This window comes from Elephas maximus, chromosome 4 (genome assembly GCF_024166365.1).
Source record: "Elephas maximus indicus isolate mEleMax1 chromosome 4, mEleMax1 primary haplotype, whole genome shotgun sequence".
Taxonomy (NCBI): domain Eukaryota; kingdom Metazoa; phylum Chordata; class Mammalia; order Proboscidea; family Elephantidae; genus Elephas; species Elephas maximus.
The window spans coordinates 191,793,734-191,815,532 of NC_064822.1; the positions used below are offsets into that span (position 1 = coordinate 191,793,734).

At 47.9% G+C, this 21,799-nt stretch overlaps 1 protein-coding gene across 2 annotated transcripts in view; it reads left to right on the plus strand.

Annotated features, from left to right (window-relative positions):
- Positions 1–21,799, plus strand: part of TBC1D22A (TBC1 domain family member 22A) — a 451,059-nt gene that overhangs the window by 239,739 nt on the left and 189,521 nt on the right. For both annotated transcript variants that reach the window (XM_049884681.1, XM_049884682.1), the window contains exon 9: positions 18,675–18,784. In XM_049884681.1, the coding sequence (XP_049740638.1) occupies positions 18,675–18,784 (110 nt within the window). The remainder of the gene's footprint in view (positions 1–18,674; positions 18,785–21,799) is intronic.

The following is a 21,799-nucleotide window of genomic DNA, read 5'->3' on the forward strand; positions in this document are numbered from 1 at the left end:
TCACAAAAAGCTGAAAGGGCACGGTTGTCTGTTTTCCTTTGTTCCGTGCCCTGGTCATGGGTGGTCCGCTGCTGGCTCTGATAGACTAGCCTCATGTGATTGTGTGATTGTGTCGAGCTGGCTGGGATAATCACAGTGTAAGCAGTTTTCCACTTTGTTTCTGTGGTCCGTTTGCTGGGTGCGGTAGAGAGGGCTGAATGTGTTGAGATGTTTCAACCCTGGCTGATGGGTTGCTGGGGGCCTTCGAGGGCTACTGAAATCTGCTGGGGGCTGAGTGGCCAGCCTGCCCCTGTGGGGCCGTGTCCAGTGAGTGACCACAGACAGCCTTTCCTGTGATGTGTTGGGCTGCAGATCAAGGCATGGCCATGAGGCTCGTTTTCATCTTTATAGATGGAACCCAGACGCCAGGCAGAGTGAACCTACGTTCCCCTGTTGCTGCGAACGCCACGAGGGGGATCACGGGAATGAAGGTGCACAGAAACACCAGGAGACTTTTCAGGTCCATGTGTCTGAATGATTCCTGGAAGACCAGGAATTCTCCATGAGAAGGGTGGGCTCTGTGGTGAATGGTGTGGCAGAGTGACCCTATGAACCGCCAGTCAGTGAGAGCCGAGCTGCCCCTCTGCCACAGCTGCAGCCTCTCCCGATTGGCCAGGACCTTCAGGTCCGAAGTCATCTGAGCAACACAGGCATTTGCAGCATGATTTTCTGTGCCTGCATTTCTTGGTTTTTCATTCTGCTATTAATAATAAAATGTAAAAACCAACCAAAACAGTTGCCACCAAGTCAACTCCAAATCACGGCGACCCCACGTGTTTCAGAGTAGAACTGTGCTCTGTAGGATTTTCAGTGGCTACATTTTCCGTAAGTAGATTGCCCACCTTTCTTCTAAGGCACCTCTGGGTGGACTGCGTCCTCTGATCTTTCTGTTGGCAGCTGAGCGTGTTAACCATTTGGATCCCTCAGGGACCCACATATGTCTCTACATACCAGTTCCCACGGAGTCAGCTCCGACTCATGGCGGCCCCACGTGTGTCAGAGTAGAACTGTGCCCCGTAAGGTTTCTCATGGCTGATTTTTTGGAAGTAGACCACCAGGCTTTTCTTCTGTCGTGGCTCTGGGTGAACTTGAACCACCGACTGTGCTGTCAGCAGCTGAGCACTGGCTGTTTACACCAGCAGGAGACTAATAATAAAATACAAGGCCCCTCATTTGTGTTATTAAACCACTTCACCGGTCTAACCCGAGGGGCCTGAGGGCATGTCCAGCTCATCCCCTTAGGCTTTAGGAGTGTTCCACCTGGTGGTCCTACCTGTCTCTCCCGTCCCTGGCTCCCCAGCCAGACCAGGAACAACTTAAGGGAAACCCAGGGCGATTTTCTCCAGGGCTTCCAGGACGCCAGCTTGGTGCCTAGCACGCCATCTGAGCTTAGCAAAGCTCCGTGGATCTTAAAGATTTTTGACATATTTTGTCAGATTGTCTTGCAGAACTAGTTTTTCCTTTCATGAACAGTTCATAGAACTGTGGGCCAAGGGTACTTGCATCAGTAATGGATGTTTTAAAGTTCAAAATCTTGGCCAGTTTTATAGGTGAAATGGTGAACCATGTACTTATCTGAATTGATTTAATAACTAGTGGTGTGGACTATTTCTTCCTGTTTTTAACTGACTTTCTTTGGTAAATGTCCTGTTCAAATATTTTCCTCATTTTCGGTTGCCTTACTTATATGGATGTTTCTTACTGAGAAATGATTTTTTGTAGATTATTGATAGAGTTGCTATGAGTCAGAATCGACTTGACAGCAATGGGTTTGGTTTGGGGTTTTATTGATATTCTGGGCCAGTAGTATGTTACATCCACATGTGTCTGTCAGTTTGTTGAACTGTGGGGGCTTGCGTGTTGCTGTGATGCTGGAAGCTATACCACCGGTATTTGGATACCAGCAGGGTCTGCCATGGTGGACAGGTTTCAGCTGAGCTACCAGACTAAGACAGACTAGCAAGAAGGACCTGGCGGTCTACTTCTGAAAATAATTAACAAATGAAAATCTTATGAGTAGCAGCAGAACACTGATACAGTGCCAGAAGATGAGCCCCCCAGGTTGGAAGGCACTCAAAAGATGACTGGGGAAGAGCTGCCTCCTCAAAGTAGAGTTGACCTTAATGACACAGATGGAGTCAAGCTTTGGTGACCTTCATTTGCTGATGTGGCATGACTAAAAATGAGAAGAAATAGCCACAAATATCCATTAATAATTGGAACATGGAATGTACGAAGTATGAATCTAGGAAAATTGAAAGTTGTCAAAAATGAAATGGAACACATAAACATGGATATCCTAGGCTTTAGTGAGCTGAAATGGACTGGTATTGGCCATTTTAAATTGGACAGTCGTATGGTCTACTATGCTGGGAATGACAGCTTGAAGAGGAATGGCGTTCCATTCATCGTCAAAAAGAATATTTCAAGATCTATCCTGCAGTACAGCGCTGTCAATGACAGGATAATATCCATTCGCCTACAAGGAAGACCAGTTAATATGACTGTTATTCAGATTTATGCACCAACCACTAAGGCCAACGATGAAGAAATTGAAGATTTTTACCAACTTCTGCTGTCTGAAATTGACTGAATGTGCAATCAGGATGCATTGGAGGAAGACTCATTAACAGCCTGTGTTATGCAGATGACACAGCCTTGCTTGCTGAAAGTGAAGAAAATTTGAAGCACTTACTAATGAAGATCAAAGACCATAGCCTTCAGTATGGATTACACCTCAACATAAAGAAAACAATAATCCTCATAAGTGGACCAATAAGCAACATCATGATAAATGGAGAGAAGATTGAAGTTGTCGAGGATTTCATTTTTTGGATCCACAATCAACACCCATGGAAGCAGCAGTCAAGAAATCAAAAGAGGTGTTGCACTGGGCAAATGTACTGCAAAAGATCTCTTTAAGGTGTTGAAAAGTAAAGATGTCACCTTGAAGACTAAGGTGTGCCCAATCCAAGCCATGGTGTTTTCATTCGCCTTATATGCATGCAACAACTGGATGATGGATAAGGAAGACCTAAGAAGAATTGGTGCCTTTGAATTGTGGTGTTGGTGAAAAATACTGAATATACCATGGACTGCCAAAAGAATGAACAGATCTGTCTTGGAAGGAGTACAACCAGTATGCTCCTTAAAAGCAAGGATGGTGAAACTTCATCTCACATACTTTGGACATGTTTTCAGGAGGGGTCAGTCCCTGGAGGATATCGTGCTTGGTAAACTGGAGGGTCATTGAAAAAGAGGAAGACCCTTGTCTTAGTCATCTAGTGCTCCTATAACAGAAATACCACAAGAAAGAAAAATTTATTCTCTCTCTGTCTAGGAGGCTACAAGTCCAAATTCAGGGCGTCATCTCCAAGAGAAGGCGTTCTCTCTCTGTCAGCTCTGCAGGAAGGTCCTTGTCATCAGTCTTCCCTTGGTCTGGGAGCATCTCAGCACAGGAACCTCAGGTCCAAATGATACGCACTGTTCCCGGCACTGCTTTCTTGGTGGTATGAAGTTCCCGTGTCTCTCTGCTCGCTTCTCTCTTTTACATCTCAGAAGAGATTGGCTTAAGACACTATCTAATATTGTAGGCCTCATCAATATAACTGCCGCTGATCTGTTTTATTACATCATAGTGATTGGATTTATAACACACAGGGAAATCACATCAGAAGGTAAAATGGTAGAAAATCGTACAAGGGAATCACGACCTAGCCACATCGAAAGATATTTTTGGGGGACACAGTTGAGTCCATGACAACCCTCAACAAGATGAACTGACACAGTGGCTGCAACAACGGGCTCAAGCATAACAATTTTAAGGGTGATGCCGGACCGGGCATTGTTTTGTTCTGTTGTACACGGGGTCACTATGAGTCGGAACCAACTCGATGGCACCTAACAACAAAAACAATGTGTTGCAACTGTTTTCCCAATTTAAGTTTAATTTCTTAGTTTACAGTCATTAAAAAATAAATTTTTTATGGTAATGTAAGCCAGTTTTTTTTTTTTTTCTTCTTTTTCTGAAATTTTTGCCTACAAGGTTTTTGTTTGTTTGTTTGTTTTTCCTGATTTGCCTGCATGTTATCAAAGAGGGACCAGTCTCTGGAGAAGGGCATCATGCTTGGTAAAGTAAAGGGTGGGCAAAAGAGAGGAAGACCCTCAATGAGATGGATTGACACAATGGCTGCAACAATGAGCTCAAACATAGCAACGATGATGAGGATGGTGCAGGACCGGACAGTGTTTCGTTCTGTTGTACGCGGGGTCACTAGGAGTTGGAACTGACTCGACGGCACCTAACAACAACAACCACAGCAGCAGCAGCAGTTGCACATCTGTGTTTTAATCACGCGTAGGAAGGATTCCTGAGGGTTGGTGTTGCATTTTGTTTTCATCGTTGCCCTGGGTGAAATGTCTGTGCAGACCTCTGTGTGCGAGTTTTGGTCCCGGGGGACCATTTCCACGTGTGACCCTTCTTGGGGTGGAGAACCTGGCCTTCGGGGCAGCAGGGCCTTGCGCTGGCCATGCTCCCTTTCCATTTGGCAGCATTTTGCTGATTGATTTATAGGCCCGTTTATCCTTTGAGGAATTATTTTGACTTTAATTCAATAAAAGGAGTGAATCAATGTAATGGACTAATTTATGATCAGTTTTGCTTTTTCAGATTATGATGACTCAAGAAAACTTATTCTCCATATAAATTTCTGCTGTTAGCTTCCTGAAAGACCGGTATCTCTACAGAATCTCCTCCTAACTGGAAACATGGCCTCAGAAAGAAGGCCTTAGCGGGAAGCCTCACACTGGTTCCTCGTTAAGAACTAATGACGGCCTAACTCCTTCAGTGCAGGGAGTGTTCACGAAGCAACACTTTTGCCCTGTGAACATGACAAAGGCTTCCAAGCTCCGTTGCACCCCAAATCCACATCATACCGTTTTAATTATCTGTGTGCTCCGGTGGAGGCTGTGAGGGAGAGAGGCTGAGAACAGGTGGAGGCCCCTCGGCCGGAACCCTGAAGGCCCTGGGCGGTCCAGTGCCTGTACTGGTTTCCTGAGAATCCATACAGGATTCTCAAAGGCAGCTCAAAAACCACAGTAGCTTCTCAAGGCTGCCCCTCAAATAGAAAGACACTTAGTCTCCTCAGAGAACCTGGCTTTTGCTTACGGGAGGCAGTTGAAGCATGATGTATCCGGTGCTGTTTGGAAGAGTGCGTCCTTCTGTTTGAGCTAATTCTTTTTGATTCAAATGTTGTTTGCATGTTAACAAGCTCGGCTGCTAACCGAAAGGTTGGAGGTTCAAGTCCAACCGGAGAGGCACCCCAGAAGAAGGGCCTGGTGACGTACTCCCGAAAGCTCAGCCGTTGAAACCCCGGAACCCAGTTACTCCGGCACTCATGGGGTTGCCGTCAGTCAGAATGACTCCACAGTGACTGAAATCTTGGTTTTTCTTTGCATTTCATTAATAGAAGCAAGTTAGACTTAATATTATCTTAACTTGAGCAGTAATTTGGATATTTCTCCTAACCAGAGTAGTTGGGGATTAACTTTTTAAATTCTTCTTAGAACACCTTGGCGTTCCTTTCACTGCGTCCTAGTTCTAACTGATTATATAGCGAGTCCTTCCTCCTGGGCGTCAGATCCCTGATGGCACCGTACACGTAGTGACTGAGCACCCGGTGGCACCGCACGCGTAGTGACTGAGCACCCGTTGGCACCGCACGCGTGGTGACTGAGCACCCGTTGGCACCGCACGCGTGGTGACTGAGCACCCGTTGGCACCGCACGCGTGGTGACTGAGCACCCGGTGGCACCGCACGCGTGGTGACTGAGCACCCGGTGGCACCGCACGCGTGGTGACTGAGCACCCGTTGGCACCGCACGCGTGGTGACTGAGCACCCGGTGGCACCGCACGCGTGGTGACTGAGCACCCGGTGGCACCGCACGCGTGGTGACTGAGCACCCGGTGGCACCGCACGCGTGGTGACTGAGCACCCGGTGGCACCGCACGCGTGGTGACTGAGCACCCGGTGGCACCGCACGCGTGGTGACTGAGCACCCGGTGGCACCGCACGCGTGGTGACTGAGCACCCGGTGGCACCGCACGCGTGGTGACTGAGCAGTGACATGTGCCAGATGCCCCTCTCGGTGCTGGGGTCTAGTGGGGAGTAGCTCCCAGGAGCTCTTACTGTGGCGGGGAGGCACTGGATGGTGGATGCAGGTAGCGAAGCCCGTCACGGGGGATACCCCGTGGGGCAGTGTGGTCAGAGTGGGCCTCCAGGGTGAGTGACGTTTTAGCCGAGACCCGACTGACAGGTGGAGATCTGGGCTGAGCTGGCATGCTGGCATTCCACATTCGGTCCTCCGTAGCAGGTAGCCCAGTGCCTGGCACTTCATGGTGGTGGAATTAATTTGTCCTCTGGCAATGTGTTTACTAACAAGGGGGGCCACTATTGGGGCCGCACCCTCCATTTGGGCCTTCAGCTAGCAGTTGGGACTGCAGCTTCTAGTTGGGAGACTGTCCATGTGCCTTTGCCCCCTCTTCATTTCCACAGTGGTGTCTCCAGGTCAAGATCCCTCACCCTGCCCCCTTCCATGCAGGCAAACACCAGGTGCTTGGTTCTCCTTTTGATGCACAGGGCATCCCGTAGCCTCTTACTGTCCTCGGGCCCCTGGTGGATGGCGTGACTCTAATGTGTACATGTCTTCAAAGGCGCCCCGTTCCTCCTGAAGGGAGTCCAGATCAGGAGCCTGGAACCCAGGGCCTTGGCATTGTGACCCCTGGAGCTCTTCCCTGCCAGAGGCAGCCATAGCTGTAGTTGTGTACATGCCCTGCACATGTCACAACTCTGGGTTCTGCTGGCCAGTCACAGGTGTGCACACACTGCACGTGTCCCAGCTCTGGGTTCTCTCAGGCAGCCACAGGTGTGCCCACACACTGCACGCGTCCCAGCTCTGGGTTCTGTCGGGCAGTCACAGGTGTGCACACACTGCACATGTCCCAGCTATGGGTTCTCTCAGGTAGTCACAGGTGTGCACACACACTGCACACGTCCCAGCCAGGGTTCTCTCAGGCAGTCACAGGCGTGCACACACTGTATGCATCCCAGCTCTAGGTTCTGTTGGGCCTTTCCTTGCATTGCCTTCTTTTCTGTTGTTGTTGTTGTTGTTAGGCACCGTCGAGTCAGTTCTGACTCATGGGGACCCTGTGCACAACAGAACGAAACACTGCCCAGTTCTGAGCCATCCTCACAATCCTTGTTATGCTAGAGCTCATTGCTGCAGCTGCCGTGTCAGTCCACCTCTCCAGGGACTGAGCCCTCCTGACAACACGTCCAAAGTTTGTAAGATGCAGTCTCGCCGTCCTTCCTTCCAAGGAGCGTTCTGGTTGTACTTCTTCCAAGACGGATTTGTTCATTCTTTTGGCAGTCCATGGTGTATTCAATATTCGCCAACACCACAATTCAAGGCGTCAATTCTTCTTTGGCCCTCCTTATTCACTGTCCAGCTTTCACATGCATATGATGCGATTGAAAATACCATGGCTTGGGTCAGGCGCACCTTAGTCTTCAAGGTGACATCTTTGCTTTTCAACACTTTAAAGAGGTCCTTTGCAGCAGATTTACCCAATGCAACGCGTCTTTTGATTTCTTGACTGCTGCTTCCATGGCTGTTGATTGTCGATCCAAGTAAAATGAAATCCTTGACAACTTCAATCTTCTCTCCGTTTATCATGATGTTGCTCATTGGTCCAGTTGTGAGGATTTTTGTTTTCTTTATGTTGAGGTGCAATCCATACTGAAGGCTGTGGTCTTTGGTCTTCGTTAGTAAGTGCTTCAAGTTCTCTTCACTTTCAGCAAGCAAGGTTGTGTCACCTGCATAATGCAGGTTGTTAATGAGTCTTCCTCCAATCCTGATGCCCTGTTCTTCTTCATATAGTCCAGCTTCTCCTATTATTTGCTGAGCATACAGATTGAATAGGTATGGTGAAAGAATATAACCCTGATGCACACCTTTTCTGACTTTAAACCAATCAGTATCCCCTTTTTCTGTCTGAACAACTGCCTCTTGATCTATGTAAAGTTTCCTCATGAGCACAATTTAGTGTTCTGGAATTCCCATTCTTCACAATGTTATCCATAATTTGTTATGATCCACACAATTGAATGCCTTTGTACAGTCAATAAAACACAGGTAAACATCCTTCTGGTATTCTCTGCTTTTAGCCAGGATCCGTCTGACATCAGCAATGATATCCCTGGTTCCACATCCTCTTCTGAATTCGGCCTGAATTTCTGGCAGTTCCCTGTCGATATATTGCTGCAGCCGTTTTTGAATGATCTTCAGCAAAATTTTATTTGTGTGTGATATTTAATGATACGGTTTGATAATTTCCACAGTTGGTTGGATCACCTTTGTTGGGAATAGGCGTATATATGGATCTCTTCCAGTCAGTTGGCCAGGAAGCTGTCTTCCATATTTCTTGGCATAGACGAGTGAGCACTTCCAGCGCTGCATCCGTTTGTTGAAACATCTCAGTTGATATTCCATCAATTACTGGAGCCTTGTTTTTCACAAATGCCTTTAGAGCAGTTTGGACTTCTTCCTTCAGTACTATCGGTTCCTGACCATATGCCACCTCTTGAAATGGTTGAACATAGACTAATTCTTTTTGGTATAATAACTCTGTGTATTCCTTCCATCTTCTTTTGATGCTTCCTGCATCATTTAATATTTTCCCCATAGAATCCTTCCCTATTGCAACTCGAGGCTTGAATTTTTTCTTTAGTTCTTTCAGTTTGAGAAACACTGAGTGTGTTCCTCCCTTTTGGTTTTCCATCTCCAGCTCTTTGCACATGTCATTATAATACTTTGTCTTCTTGAGACACCCTTTGAAATCTTCAGTTCGTTTACTTCATGAATTCTTCATTTTGCTTTAGCTGCTTGACGTTCAAGAGCAAGTGTCAGAGTCTCCTCTGACATCCATCTTGGTCTTTTCTTTCTTTCCTGTCTTTCCAGTGACCTCTTGCTTCCCTCAGGTATGATTTTCTTGATGTCTGTCATTCCACAACTCGTCTTGTCTTCGGTCACTAGTGTTCAGTGTGTCAAATGTATTCTTCAGATGGTCTCTAAATTCAGGTGGGATATACTCAAGGTCATATTTTGGCTCTAGTGGACTTGCTCTGATTTTCTTCAGTTTCAGCTTGAACTTGCATATGAGCAATTGATGGTTGGTTCCACAGTCGGCCCCTGGCCTTGTTCTGACTGATGATATTGAGCTTTTCCATCATCTCTTTCCACAGATGTAGTCAATTTGATTTCTGTGTGTTCCATCTGGCGAGGTACATGTGTAATGTTGCTGTTTATGTTGGCAAAAGAAGGTATTTGCAAGGAAGAAGTCGTTGGTCTTGCAAAATTCTATCATTTGATCTCCGGCATTGTTTCTATCACCGAGGCCATATTTTCCAACTACTGATCCTTCTTCTTTGTTTACAACTTTCTCATTCCGATTGCCAGTAATTATCAATGCATCTTGATTGCATGTTCGATCAATTTCAGACTGTAGCAGCTGATGGAACTCTTCTATTTCTTCATCTTTGGCCCTAGTGGCTGGTGTGTAAATTTGAATAGTAGTCGTATTAACTGTCTTCCTTGTATGCTTACGGATATTATCCTATCACTGACAGCATTGTTCTTAAGGATAGATCTTGAAATGTCCTTTTTGACGATGAATGCAAAGCCATTCTTCTTCAAGTTGTCATTCCCAGCGTAGTAGCCTATATGATTGCCCAATTCAAAATGGCCAGTACCGGTCCATTTTAGCTCACTAATGCCTAGGATATTGATGTTTATGTGTTCCATTTCATTTTTGATGATTTCCAATTTTCCTAGATTCGTACTTCGTACATTCCATGTTCCGATTATTAGTGGATGTTTGCAGCTGTTTCTTCTCATTTTGAGTCATGCCACATCAGCAAATGAAGGTCCCGAAAGCTTTACTCCATCCATGTCATTAAGGCCGACTCTACTTTGAGGAGGCAGCCATTCCTCAGTCATCTTTTGAGTGTCTTCTAATCTGGGGGTCTCGCCTTCCGGCACTGTGTCAGACAATGTTCCGCTGCTATTCATAAGGTTTTCACTGGCTAATGCTTTTCAGAAGTAGACTGCCGGGTCCTTCTTCCTGGTCTGTCTTAGTCTGGAAGCTCAGCTGAAACCTGTCCTCCATGGGTGACCCTCCTGGTATCTGAATACCAGTGGCATAGCTTCCCACATCACAGCAACATGCAAGCCTCCACAGTACAACAAAGTGACAGATACGTGGGGGCCTTTTCTGTTATTGTGTGCTTAATCCCGCTGCCCTCTGAGACTCCTTTCATAAAGCATAAAATCATGTCCCTTGGGGACAGGGACTTTGTGCCCTTCCCAACCCACCGGTGCTTCTCTTTCGGTCTCTCTGCATACTACTCCCTCTCCACTGGGCTGGCTCTTCATTTTAGAGTCGTGGCTTGTATGCTCTGCGTCTCTTAGGAATATTAAGAGAATGAAAGAATTAGAGAGTCAACATGTGAATCAATGAGAATGCTCTGTCTTCCTTTAGACTTTAAGGGTGGTTCTGTTTTTCATCTTTATATTCTTCTTCCAAGCCCTAGTCTCTTGCACATAAAAAGTGCTCAATATATGTTAATAGAATGAATCAATATTTCAACAAATACCATTTCTGTGAACAAAAGTCTTATAGCATTATTTAAAAAATCAAAGATCCAGTCAAACCAAAAGAAAGGTATGAGATTGATTTTCTTTGTTGTTGTAGGAATAGTGTTATTAAAACAAGGGTGATGGAGGACAAAGATCCAGGAAGTTTCCTCCCTCTTTGGCTCAGCAGCATGCCAGTGTTGTCATTTCCCAGGCGTTCTCCAGAGACTTTTCCCACATGGAGTTTGGTGCCAGTTTTCTCGTACAGAGAGTAGGCAGACTGCTTAACAAAATGCTGTCCTTTTCCTGCTTACCCTGTCTTCCTGTTGCTGATGTGGGTTTTGAGGTTGGAGACGCCTGATTGGGGGTCTGTTTGGGGTGGTGGGGTGCGAAGCAGAGCCGTGCTGACTGTGAGATGATGCTGTGTTGGCCCCCCTCATTTGAGGCCTGTTTTAGAGCCAGAAGTGACAGTTGCGTATCGCCCAGTGACACCATCTTACCTGGTACATGGTGAGCACCTTGCCCCTCTTGGTAACGGTGGTCTCCTGAGCTCTCGCCTGCTGGCCAGGATCTTCCTGTTGTGGGCTGCCGGTAAAAGGCCCAAGTGTTCAACCACGTAACAAACTTGGGCATGGTGATGGTGGGTCAGTGTGGGACCTGGAGTTGGTCATTGTTTGTATTAGTGTTAAACATTCTTATTCTAACATTCATATTCATAGCAAATATTCGTAGTCTAACCTCTTATTCTGCCAGTGTAATGCTAGTTGCTTTTGCTGAACCAAGGAGTTTTGTGAATTTATAGTCTTGAGTTGTGACGCTACTCTCTCAGCCAAGCAGCAAATCTTTTCTCTGCACTGGAACCCAAATCTGTGTAATTAATTAACGAAATCTCCATCCCCCACATGTCAGGGTTTCAAATGTAAAACTCCCAAGTTGGAAAATGGACAAGATTAGATCCATAGAGCAGTTCCAGCTTGCTTATAAAGAACAGAATATTTTTGATTACCAGTTAAGTGCCTAATTAGGCGAAGAGGTTTATTGCAGGGTTTGTGCAGCACAGGTGATTAACGTAGTCATAACAACAGTAACTTGTTCTCTTCTCTACCGCTGGTCTTCACTGGCAGACGCCAGCGGCTTCACCGGCAGAGCTCCTGCTGTGTGATGGGTATCTATGCTTATCTCGGCTGTAATCAGTGTTGTGGAATCCTTTGGCAGTAAAGATGTTTGGATGTGAGGTGTCTCCTCACTTTCCAGTTAGTAAGCTGCTCCATTGGTTTTACACGGGAGAGAACTTGACTGTGTGTCAGGCCTTTTTATTTTCTAGCACTCCCTGATAATTACAAGATTCCAGGCTTGTGGTGTCTGGCTGTTTTAGAGTTCCAATGTGTGAGTCCCTGCTTTCAGTTGTCTTGGGTACATACCTAGGAGCGGAATTGCTGGGTCAGAGGTAATTCTATGCTTGACTTTTTGAAGAACCACCGAACTGTTTTCCAAAGTGACTCCACCATTTTACATTCCTGCTAGCAGTACGTGAAGGTTCCAGCTTCTCCACGTCCTTGCCAACAGTCACTTTTTTTTTTTTAAGTGAAAGCCATCCTAGTGGGTGTAAAGTGGTCCTTGTTCCTTTTATCCACTGATCCTTTCTGTCTTCTGGACATGGATACATGGATAGAAAATTTTCCCGAGAGCTTTTCAGATATTTCAGAGTAACAATTGTATCCCTTCATGGTTTTCTCCTTGTTAGGCTACATCTTCTCCATTCTTTGGTTAGTTCCCCACATCTGTCTACCCATCTGTTTGTCCATCCCTCCCTCCCTCCGTCTCCCATCCACCCACCCATCCATTCATCCACCCACCCACCCACCCGTCCGTCCATCTGTCCGTCCATCCAGTGTTTGCTGCCATCTGCTGCATGCTAGGCCAGGGGATACGGTGGTGGGTGAGACAGACAAGCTGTAGCACTGCCTCTCGGTTCTCCTTTCTCTCAGTGCCCCAGGTTACATCCCTGTGGAGGGGCATGATGTCCACTAGACCCCTGGGCTTCCGGCTGTTCCTCAGCTTCTTGCAGCTCCCCCCTCGCATGTGAAAACATGTACCCACTTTGAGGCAGGGCTCTGTGTGTGTGTGGGCGGGCACAGAGAACTGCCCTATAGAGTTTCCAAGGAGCGCCTGGTAGATTTGAACTGCCGACCTTTTGATTAGCAGCCGTAGCTCTTAACCACTACGCCAGCAGGGAGTAGTGGGTGCTTTTGCTTATGCACAGAATTGGCTTGAATGTGTCAGTGACAAAAGCAGGGGTCCCTGGAGGGCTGTGTTGGTGGCCTGATGCCATGAGCCACATTGGCACTGGTGGCAGGACTTATGGAAGCAGTAAAGCTCTGGTAAAGTTTAGAGCAAAACGAGGTGCCGTGTCTCCTCACCTTGCCTAGTAGCTGCATTCCTAGAAGATTCATTATATTTAAAAACTGCCCAAAAGATGCTCTCTGTTCATAAAGAGTGTTTTGACTTCAGGCTCGGGTAAGCTGAAGTCATTCGTGGTTCACTGGTAGAATTCTCACCTTCCATGTAGAGACCCGAGTTCGGTTCCCAGCCAGTGCACCTCATGCGCAGCCACCACCCACCTATCGCTGGAGGCTTGTGTCTTGCTGTGATGCCGAACAGGTTTCAGCAGAGCTTCTGGACTAAGACAAACTAGGAAGAAAGGCCTGGCGATCTCCTTCTGATAGTCAGTCAGTGAAAACCCTATGGATCACAACGCCCAATTCCCAACAGATGCCGGTGATGGCGCAGGCCTGGGCATTGTTTCGTTCTGTTGTGCGTGGAGTCACCATGAGTTAGGGGCTGACTCGACAGCACCTCACAGCAACAAGCGTACGAGGTTTCCGTGCCTGTGGTCTGGGCAGTAGCTGGAACTCATGCCCGATGTGCTAATCGTGCTGGCTGACCACCCTGTAGGGTGGCTCACACTGGCCCCACCTGCCAACTGCCAGCAGCACCCCTCGCCCTAAGCATTCAGACCCCAAAATACGCCTGCTTGTTTCTTGAGCCATCTGCAAGGACGGTACCACCACCCTGGGATCTTTTGCTCCAAGGGTATTATCTGAAGAACAGACAGTTAAACTATTGCGAACGGCTTAGACAATAGTTTGTTTCCTTTTGCAAATGCAACTGTTGTCAAGATCACGTTCTCTTTTTACTCTCTACTCATCTGCATAAAATAAAGGGTGGAAGTTTCTCAGGGTCGCGCCCCGGCCCTCCTCAGTGGCATCCAGAGCGATGTTCTCTGGGTGCGTGAGTGTACACAGACACACAGTGGTATAGCTTCCGATATAAATGGAGTGGTTTGATGAAAATGGGATTATTTTACAAGCTGCCTTTTTTTTTTTTTTAACTTAATAATATATCAGGGTAGTGTTTTCAGAGGAGGTAATTTAAATCATCCCCCGAAGACTTTCTGTGGTCTCAGAAGGCAAGTGAGATGATTTTTAATTAAATGCAGTTCGATGTCTGCTGTCTTCCTAATGTGCTGTGGTCTGCTCGGGACGACCGATCTTGTGCTGTGTGCTGTGTGAGCACCTTCTCTGCCCCTCAGCCTCCCCTCAGTTAGCCTGCACACTTGTTGGCCTTCCCGCTGCGCTGTGGGCTCTCTGGGGTCAGCACTCATACTTTGCTCAGCTTGGTGTCCCCAGGACACAGTGCCTGGCCCCAGTAGGGCAGCATTGAGGGCAAAGTGGGGGAACCGATGGCTGGGTGTAGTTCTAGAGGCAGTCAGTCATGTTCACCAGAGCAGTGGACTCTTAACACGCCAGCCATCATGAAGACGGCACACACGTGGGCAGCGTTTCGTTCTGTGACAGAAGGTCACCTGAGTCAGACCTGACTTGGTGGTAGCTAACAACAACGGCAAATAATTAAAGGGTAAAAGTAAACGAATACAGTCTGGTCAGATTTCAGGTGAAACAACCAAAACCAACTGCCGTTGAGTCGATTCAATTCTGACTCACAGCGACCCTGTAGGATGGAGTAGAACTACCCTCATAGGGATCCCAGTGCTGTAAGCCTTTATGGAAGCAGACTGCCACGTCCTTCTCTTCACAGAGCAGCATACCTCTGCCCACGGTCTCCTAGTGAGATGGGCTGTTCACACGAGCCTGGTCCTCACACCTGCCATGCCTGTTCTCAGAGGAGAGAGTTGTGTCCACACGGGACCGTTCACACGAGCCTGGTCCTCACACCTGCCATGCCTGTTCTCAGAGGAGAGAGTTGTGTCCACACTGGGCTGTTCACACTAGCCTGGTCCTCACACCTGCGGTGCTTGTTCTCAGAGGAGAGAGTTGTGTCCATACTGGGCCATTCACACGAGCCTGGTCCTCAAACCTGCCGTGCCTGTTCTCAGAGGAGAGAGTTGTGTCCACACTGGGCCATTCACACTAGCCTGGTACTCAAACCTGCCGTGCCTGTTCTCAGAGGAGAGAGGTGTGTCCACACTGGGCCATTCACACAAGCCTGGTCCTCACACCTGCCATGCCTGTTCTCAGGGGAGAGAGTTGTGTACCCACAGGAGCCTGGTCCACGAAGGCCTGCTTGCATGGCGTTACGCAGGCGTTACCTGTTCTTGGGGGAGAGGGTGTGTCCATGCTGGTGCGCCTGGCTGGCCTCATGTGGTCCTACAGGGTGTGAATACCACCTACGGGGTGGCCAAGCGCCCTTCACTGCTCCAGGGGTGATGATAGACTCACCATCAGCGCTTTCTGTCCTGGAGCCTGTTCTCTCACGGGTCTTCCAGGATGCCCCCTTCACAGATGGGGTGTTGAAGCCCACTGCGGGCCCTTACCTGCTCACATTCTGCAGGTTGTAAGATCTCCTTACTCCCAGCTGCCTGTCACTCATTCATTCATTCATTCCTTCATCCTGCCTCTCCTGGGAGCCGGGGGACGTCCTTTCACACGTTTCCACGCACACACTGTAGCTAGGTAGTAAGAGGTGCTGACTTTGCTGTGGTTGGCCTGGGCCTGTCTCCTGTGGGGCTGACTAGAGGACAGCCTGTGGGTGGTCTTGGGCCCATCCGGTGCTCCCTTCAGGAGGTACCAGACACTACCTCACGGAGATTCTCTGGGAGCAGCCTTTCTCTTGAGCAGCTTCTTCAGCTCATAGCCTGGGAACTTCTCAAATGTTCTGAACACCTCTTTGTGCTTTCTCCCAGTTTTGGTAGGTGCTTTCCAGTCGAAGGGACATTTATTTCTTTCTAACGGTAGGGTAATTCCGATTCTTGTGGTCTTTAGAAGACAGATTGGTGTTGGGGTTCTCTGAGGTAAATGCCATTGCCTGATTACATCGAAGAGTAACAAATGGCCTGTTGTGAGAAATGACTTGAGACTACCCTACTGGCATTTTCTCAGATAAAATAAGAAGCCAGTTAAACAGACAAATCATCGGGGCTTCTGCTGGCCTCCTGAAGTGGTCTTTTTTCTGTGAGGTTGGTCTGAGAGCATCGTGGCTTCTGTAAACATCAGGAGACAGTCTTGAGGTCTGTTCGCTTTTATTATATCTGAGAAAATGTCTCAATGCTTGAAGGCCCTTGAAAGAGAGAGTATGTCGATGCAGAACTTCTCGGAGGTCGTCTTCTGATGGCTGCTGCTGATTCAGTTCCCTGCGACTGGAAGGTGAAACCAGGCCTGCCCTCAATTCTGGGGGTTGGGTCAATTCTGCTGGTCACAGCCATTTCCCAGTGAGATGGTTACCCGTGGTTGAGGGGCAGTTTGTACACCTGGCTGTGTACTTGACAGGTACCTCTCATCCCATCTGGAGAGGCATGGCGCTGGGGTGGAGTGTGAGTCAGGGAGGGGCCTTTCCTGGGTTGATGCTCTTTTTTTAATTAACTTCTTTTATAATTTTATTCTGGTGAGCATATACATACCAAAATATATGCCATTTCAACAATTTCTACATGTTTAATTCAGTGACATAGTTCTGTGGTAGCTCTGTATCAGGGCCACCGCCTTCCTGCTGAGGTCATGGATACAGCACACGTGACCTCAGCCACATGGCTGTCATTGTGCTTCCTGTCAGGGCCACCGCCTTCCTGCTGGGGTCATAGAGACAGCACACATGGTCCCAGCCACATGGCTCTCACCGTGTTTCGTGTCAGGGCCACTGCCTTCCTGCTCGGCTCGTGGACACAGCACGCGTGATCCCAGCCACGTGGCTCCTGCTGTGCTTCCTGTCAGGGCCACCGCCTTCCTGATGGGCTCATGGAGGCAGTGTGCGTGGTCCCAGCCACATGGCTCCTGCTGTGCTTCCTGTCAGGGCCACTGCCTTTCTGCTGGGGTTACAGAGACAGCACGTGTGGTCCCAGCCACATGGCTACCGCTGTGCTTCCTGTCAGGGCCACCTCCTCCCTGCTGGGGTCATGGAGACAGGATGTGTGGTTCTAGCCATGACGCTTCTGCTCCACTCTGTGGGATACCACTGTGGAGACACTCTTACCCCCTTGCACCCCTCTGATTTTTGTTGTGAAGAAGGAAGAAGGTGGGACCATATGTGGGTGAGGACCTGGGTGGGCTGCTGCTCAGGAAAGGAGGAAAGACCTTACGGAAGAGCCGTGGAGCCATCCTAGCGTCCGAAGCGCAGTGATGAGCGCAGGCTCCGGGACCAGATGTGAGGCCACGTCCTGACGCTACCCGTTGTACCATGAGTGGGTGTCTCCCCACACCCGACCTTCCTTAGGGTACAATGGCGGTGGTTGTAATGAGAAGCTGCAGGACTCCTGGCAGGCAAGAAGTGCTCAGTGAGCGTTCCCAGTGTTACTGCTAGTACGATTATTACAAGTTTACAATAATTTAGAACCCTCTCAATATATTCTGGGCTGGAATGTTTTTTCTTAAAGTACATTTTCCTCGCAAACGATACCATGTACATTTGCAAAATAAATAAAATAGAAAAACCAGAGACATACTTTTTCAAACATTAATGGGTGTTATGCTGAATGATAACACTTTTTGTAGGGATCTAAAATTAGTTTCTTCAAATACCCGACAAGACGTTTCAATTAAGCGTCTGTTTTGCATTTTAAAAACTTCTAAGTTATGTTTCTCATTAGATTTCCTATACATTAAGAAGGAAGTGACTTAGAACCCCACTGCCTGTTATTTCTTCTTGGTACATCTGTGCTGCTGCCCTCGTGGGGGCTTGATGGGGCACAAGAGACTTGCCTGGTATGGTTTTGGAAAAGCTAACCTCGGAAACAGGTTTTTAGGGGAATTCCAGGTAGTCCCCACCTTGCAACGTATTCTAGTTAATGACGAATCACACTACAACCGTCTTTTTTTTTTTTGGTACATTTTTTCGTTAGTAATATGTGCTACATACAATGATGCAGCGTGTAATTTGCTGAAGTTATCATTCTCAGATGTTCATTTGCAGAACGTTCAGTGTTATGATCTATAAAGACACTAATGATAAAAGGCAATGATAATAAAAACGAAAACAATGAGGTATTCGACTTAACGTCAAAACTGACTCATGTCAGAGTCATCAAAATGGAGCCCTGTCCTAAGTTGGGAACTGCGTGTATTGTTGGATGAATACGTAAATATATGAGAAGCAGAGTTTTACAGTCTTTTGAAGGAACTTTCAGGCCTCTGCCGGGGATGAATAATGTACTCTAGGTTTTCTCTTATTCAGATGGGAAATGCCTGATAAGTAATAATGTAAAAAATACCTATTAATTATGTTAATTGATCAGAGAGTATTCAGATTATTATCTGCAACTAATGAGATATTTAAACTGAGAAACTCTAAGTGGTGAGGTGTAGGCTGCATGAGCCGTCCATTTGGAGGAAGAATGATAGGTGGGGGCTCCGGCAGGTGAGCGCGTCTCCCCTGGTGATGACTTTGTGTGGTTAATTGCCTGTTGTCTCTTCCCATGCCATGCGCTTCGCAGACGAGGAGGACGTGGACACCGTGGACGTCTCCCACGTGCCTGCGGATGTGCTACGCAACATCGAGGCCGATACCTACTGGTGCATGAGCCGGCTGCTGGACGGCATTCAGGTGAGGTCTGGCCGTGTGCAGGGAGGGGTGCATCGTGTCCAGAGAGCACCAGGCTGATGCTGGCACTTTAGGTCCGCCATGTGCTAACCTTGGGAACCTCAGTCTCAACATCTGGAATAGGTTGTGCTCTTCAGGGTGACTGCAGGTAGCAGAAGTACTGGGTATGAGCCCCTTGTTCTGGGGACACCATGCTATCCTGCTGCGGAATGCAGAGGGCGGGCCCTGGCAGGGACCCTGGGGCCGAGGATCTGTACTGCTGAGTCTGCTGTCTGCTCTCAGGTATCTGCTGCAGGGGCTTGTCCACTCCTTGTTGCTCAGATTCGGCCAGACGTAGTCAGGGGAATCTACCCCACACAGGGGTCAGTTTGGGGCCCCAGCGCCTCATCTATAAAGCTGGGCCCTGTGACCAGGTGGCATTCACAGCCCTGAGAGGTGGGTGAACAGCAGTCAAGCCTGGTACTGAGGGGAAGACAGGAGCTGGCGGGGGTCCCACTTGCTGGGCTCAGGGTCAGGATGTTGGGGCCATGGCCAAACTTGTCACAGGTCTCACAGTGACAGAGACGGTTGTGTGGAGGCGGTGTGGGGGACAATACTGCAGAGTGCCTACAGAGCCCTGTGGGCAGGTAAGGAGCAGGAACGAGGACTCAAGCCTCAGGGGCTCAAAGACATGGCCCGAGTGGGTGGATGCCCCCAGTGGCTGGGCCCCCATCAGCTTCATTTGGCCTCTCACACCTGTCCTAGACACCTGCATTGTACCAGTACACCCACTTCTCACTTACCAACATTGTTAGGTTCCAAAGACCAGGTCGTTATGTGAAAATTGGCATTATGCAAAAATGGAGGATGATCACATCAGATCACAAAATGGGAGATGGCTACATCATTACATAACTGCCAAATTATGTCATTATGTAACTGCCAAACCACTGAGAGTCATGGCCTGGCCATCGCAGCCAGCCGATCACATAACCTTAACTATCACAGCCAGTGTTACTCTCGCCTGACACCTCAGCATTCATTACTGCCAGGCTACATCGTCAATGTGTAAGATAGTCAGATAGTCGATTTTTTTTACTATTGTTGTAGATGCGAAATGTTGGATAATGAGATAGTGATAAGTGAGAAGTGGGTGTACTGTGCTGCCCACTAAGTGAGGCATGGGGCTTTCCAGGAGCTCCTGTCCAACAGAGGGCGGCGTTTCAGCTCTGCTGAGGCAGTGAAATGGGCTCCCAAGAGTTCCCAGGAGGGTTGCCTGATCTTACATGGAGGAGGGGACTCGAGCGGGATTTTGTTGTTGTTGTTGTAAAGTACGTAATGCACCATTTGCCAGTTTGACGTTTTTCTCATGTGCAGTTTAGCGTTATCAATTACATTAATCGTGTTGTGCAGCCATCACTAGCGTCCACTGCCAGATTTCCATCTCCATAAACAGAAACTCACTGCTTCCTGGACAGCCGCTCCCCTCCCCGCTCCCGCCCCTGGGAACCACTAATAAACGCTGGTCTCTGTGCTTTTGCCAGTCCTAGGTGTTTCATATAAGTAGGTTCATACACTATTTGTCCTTTTGTGTCTGATTTCCTTCACTCAGCATAACGTTTTAAAGGCCAAACAGGGTTTTGGTTGATAGACGTTTTCTGGGGGCCAAATGTCCAAGAATCGCCTGGTTACTCACGTGCAGGTGAACCGATGTGAGGTGCTGCTACCCAAATGGAGAGTGTGCAGGCGTCCGTGAGCTCAGCTGGACCTCGAGGGCCCTCCTGTTGAAGAGATGAGGCGGTGTGCTTGGTTCACACTTTTGCCATGTTCATTTCCCGTCAGTGTTTGCCTTTCCTGACCTGTTGTCATAACGGTCGTTCTGATGTCACTGAGAGGTTCCAGCCAGGCTACTTGATGTGAAATGGCCCAAACAAGGCTTCTCTTAATTGTAATCTAAAGACTCAGGCCCTAAGGTTTAATTTGGATGAATATGCTAAAATGGTTCTATTGCAGGAAACTGGGTGGGTTCATGTTACTTTTTTATTTTTGTCGTGCTTTAGGCGAAAGTTTACAGAACAAATTGGCTTCTTATTGAACAATTAATACGCATATTGTTTTGTGACATTGGTTGCCAACCCCATGACACGTCAACACTCTCTCCTTCTTGGCCTTGGGTTTTCCATTTCCATCTCCCCAGCTCTCCTGTCCCCTCCCGCCTTCGTGTCCTTGCCCCTGGGCTGGTGTACCCATTTAGTTTCACGTGCTTGGTTGAGCTATGTGTGTTATTGTTTGTTTGATGGGCCTGCTTAATCTTTGGCTGAAGGGTAAACCTCAAGAGTGACCTTGTTACTGAGCTAAAAGGGCGTCCAGGGGGCCATACTCTGGAGGTTTCGTTGGTCTCTGTCAGACTAGTACGTCTGGTCTCTTTTTGTGGGTTAGAATTTTGTTCTATGGTTCATGTTACTTTTGATAACTTAGGAACTGACAGAGAAGGTGGAAGCGCTTCGTGTGCTTGTAGCATGGAGGCCTCATATCTGTGAGCTGATCGAGCTGCCTTGTGACTTATTTGTTTCTTTTAAAGAAAAATGTGCCCGTTAGGGGTGAATTTTGGCCCAAGCCCCAGCTTGCTGTTTCTCTCACCTTGTCAGCATTCCCATATTTCTGAGTCGTCCTCTCCTTGGAAGGTTTCCCCCCTTGGAGAAGGGATTGAATCATAACATGAAACTTTATAAATTTCCAGTGTCACTTGCTTGATCATGAGTGATGGAACTTCTGCCATTTAAATATAAGATTATCTGGCTTCTATTTGTAAATAAAATCAGCTGTACAACGAAATCGGCGCTGGCTTTTCGTTTTTCACCTGAGATTTGCTCTGTGATGAAATGGTTTATTGGCAGGGCTGACAAGTGCGAGGTATAACGCCGCTCTGGTGCCTGCGTTTACAAAGTATCGCAACCCAGAGGTCCTCACCCGTCTGTCCATGGTTACAGTTCACTCCAGATACTTCTCACGTGAGAAAGGGCTCGGGAATATCAGTGA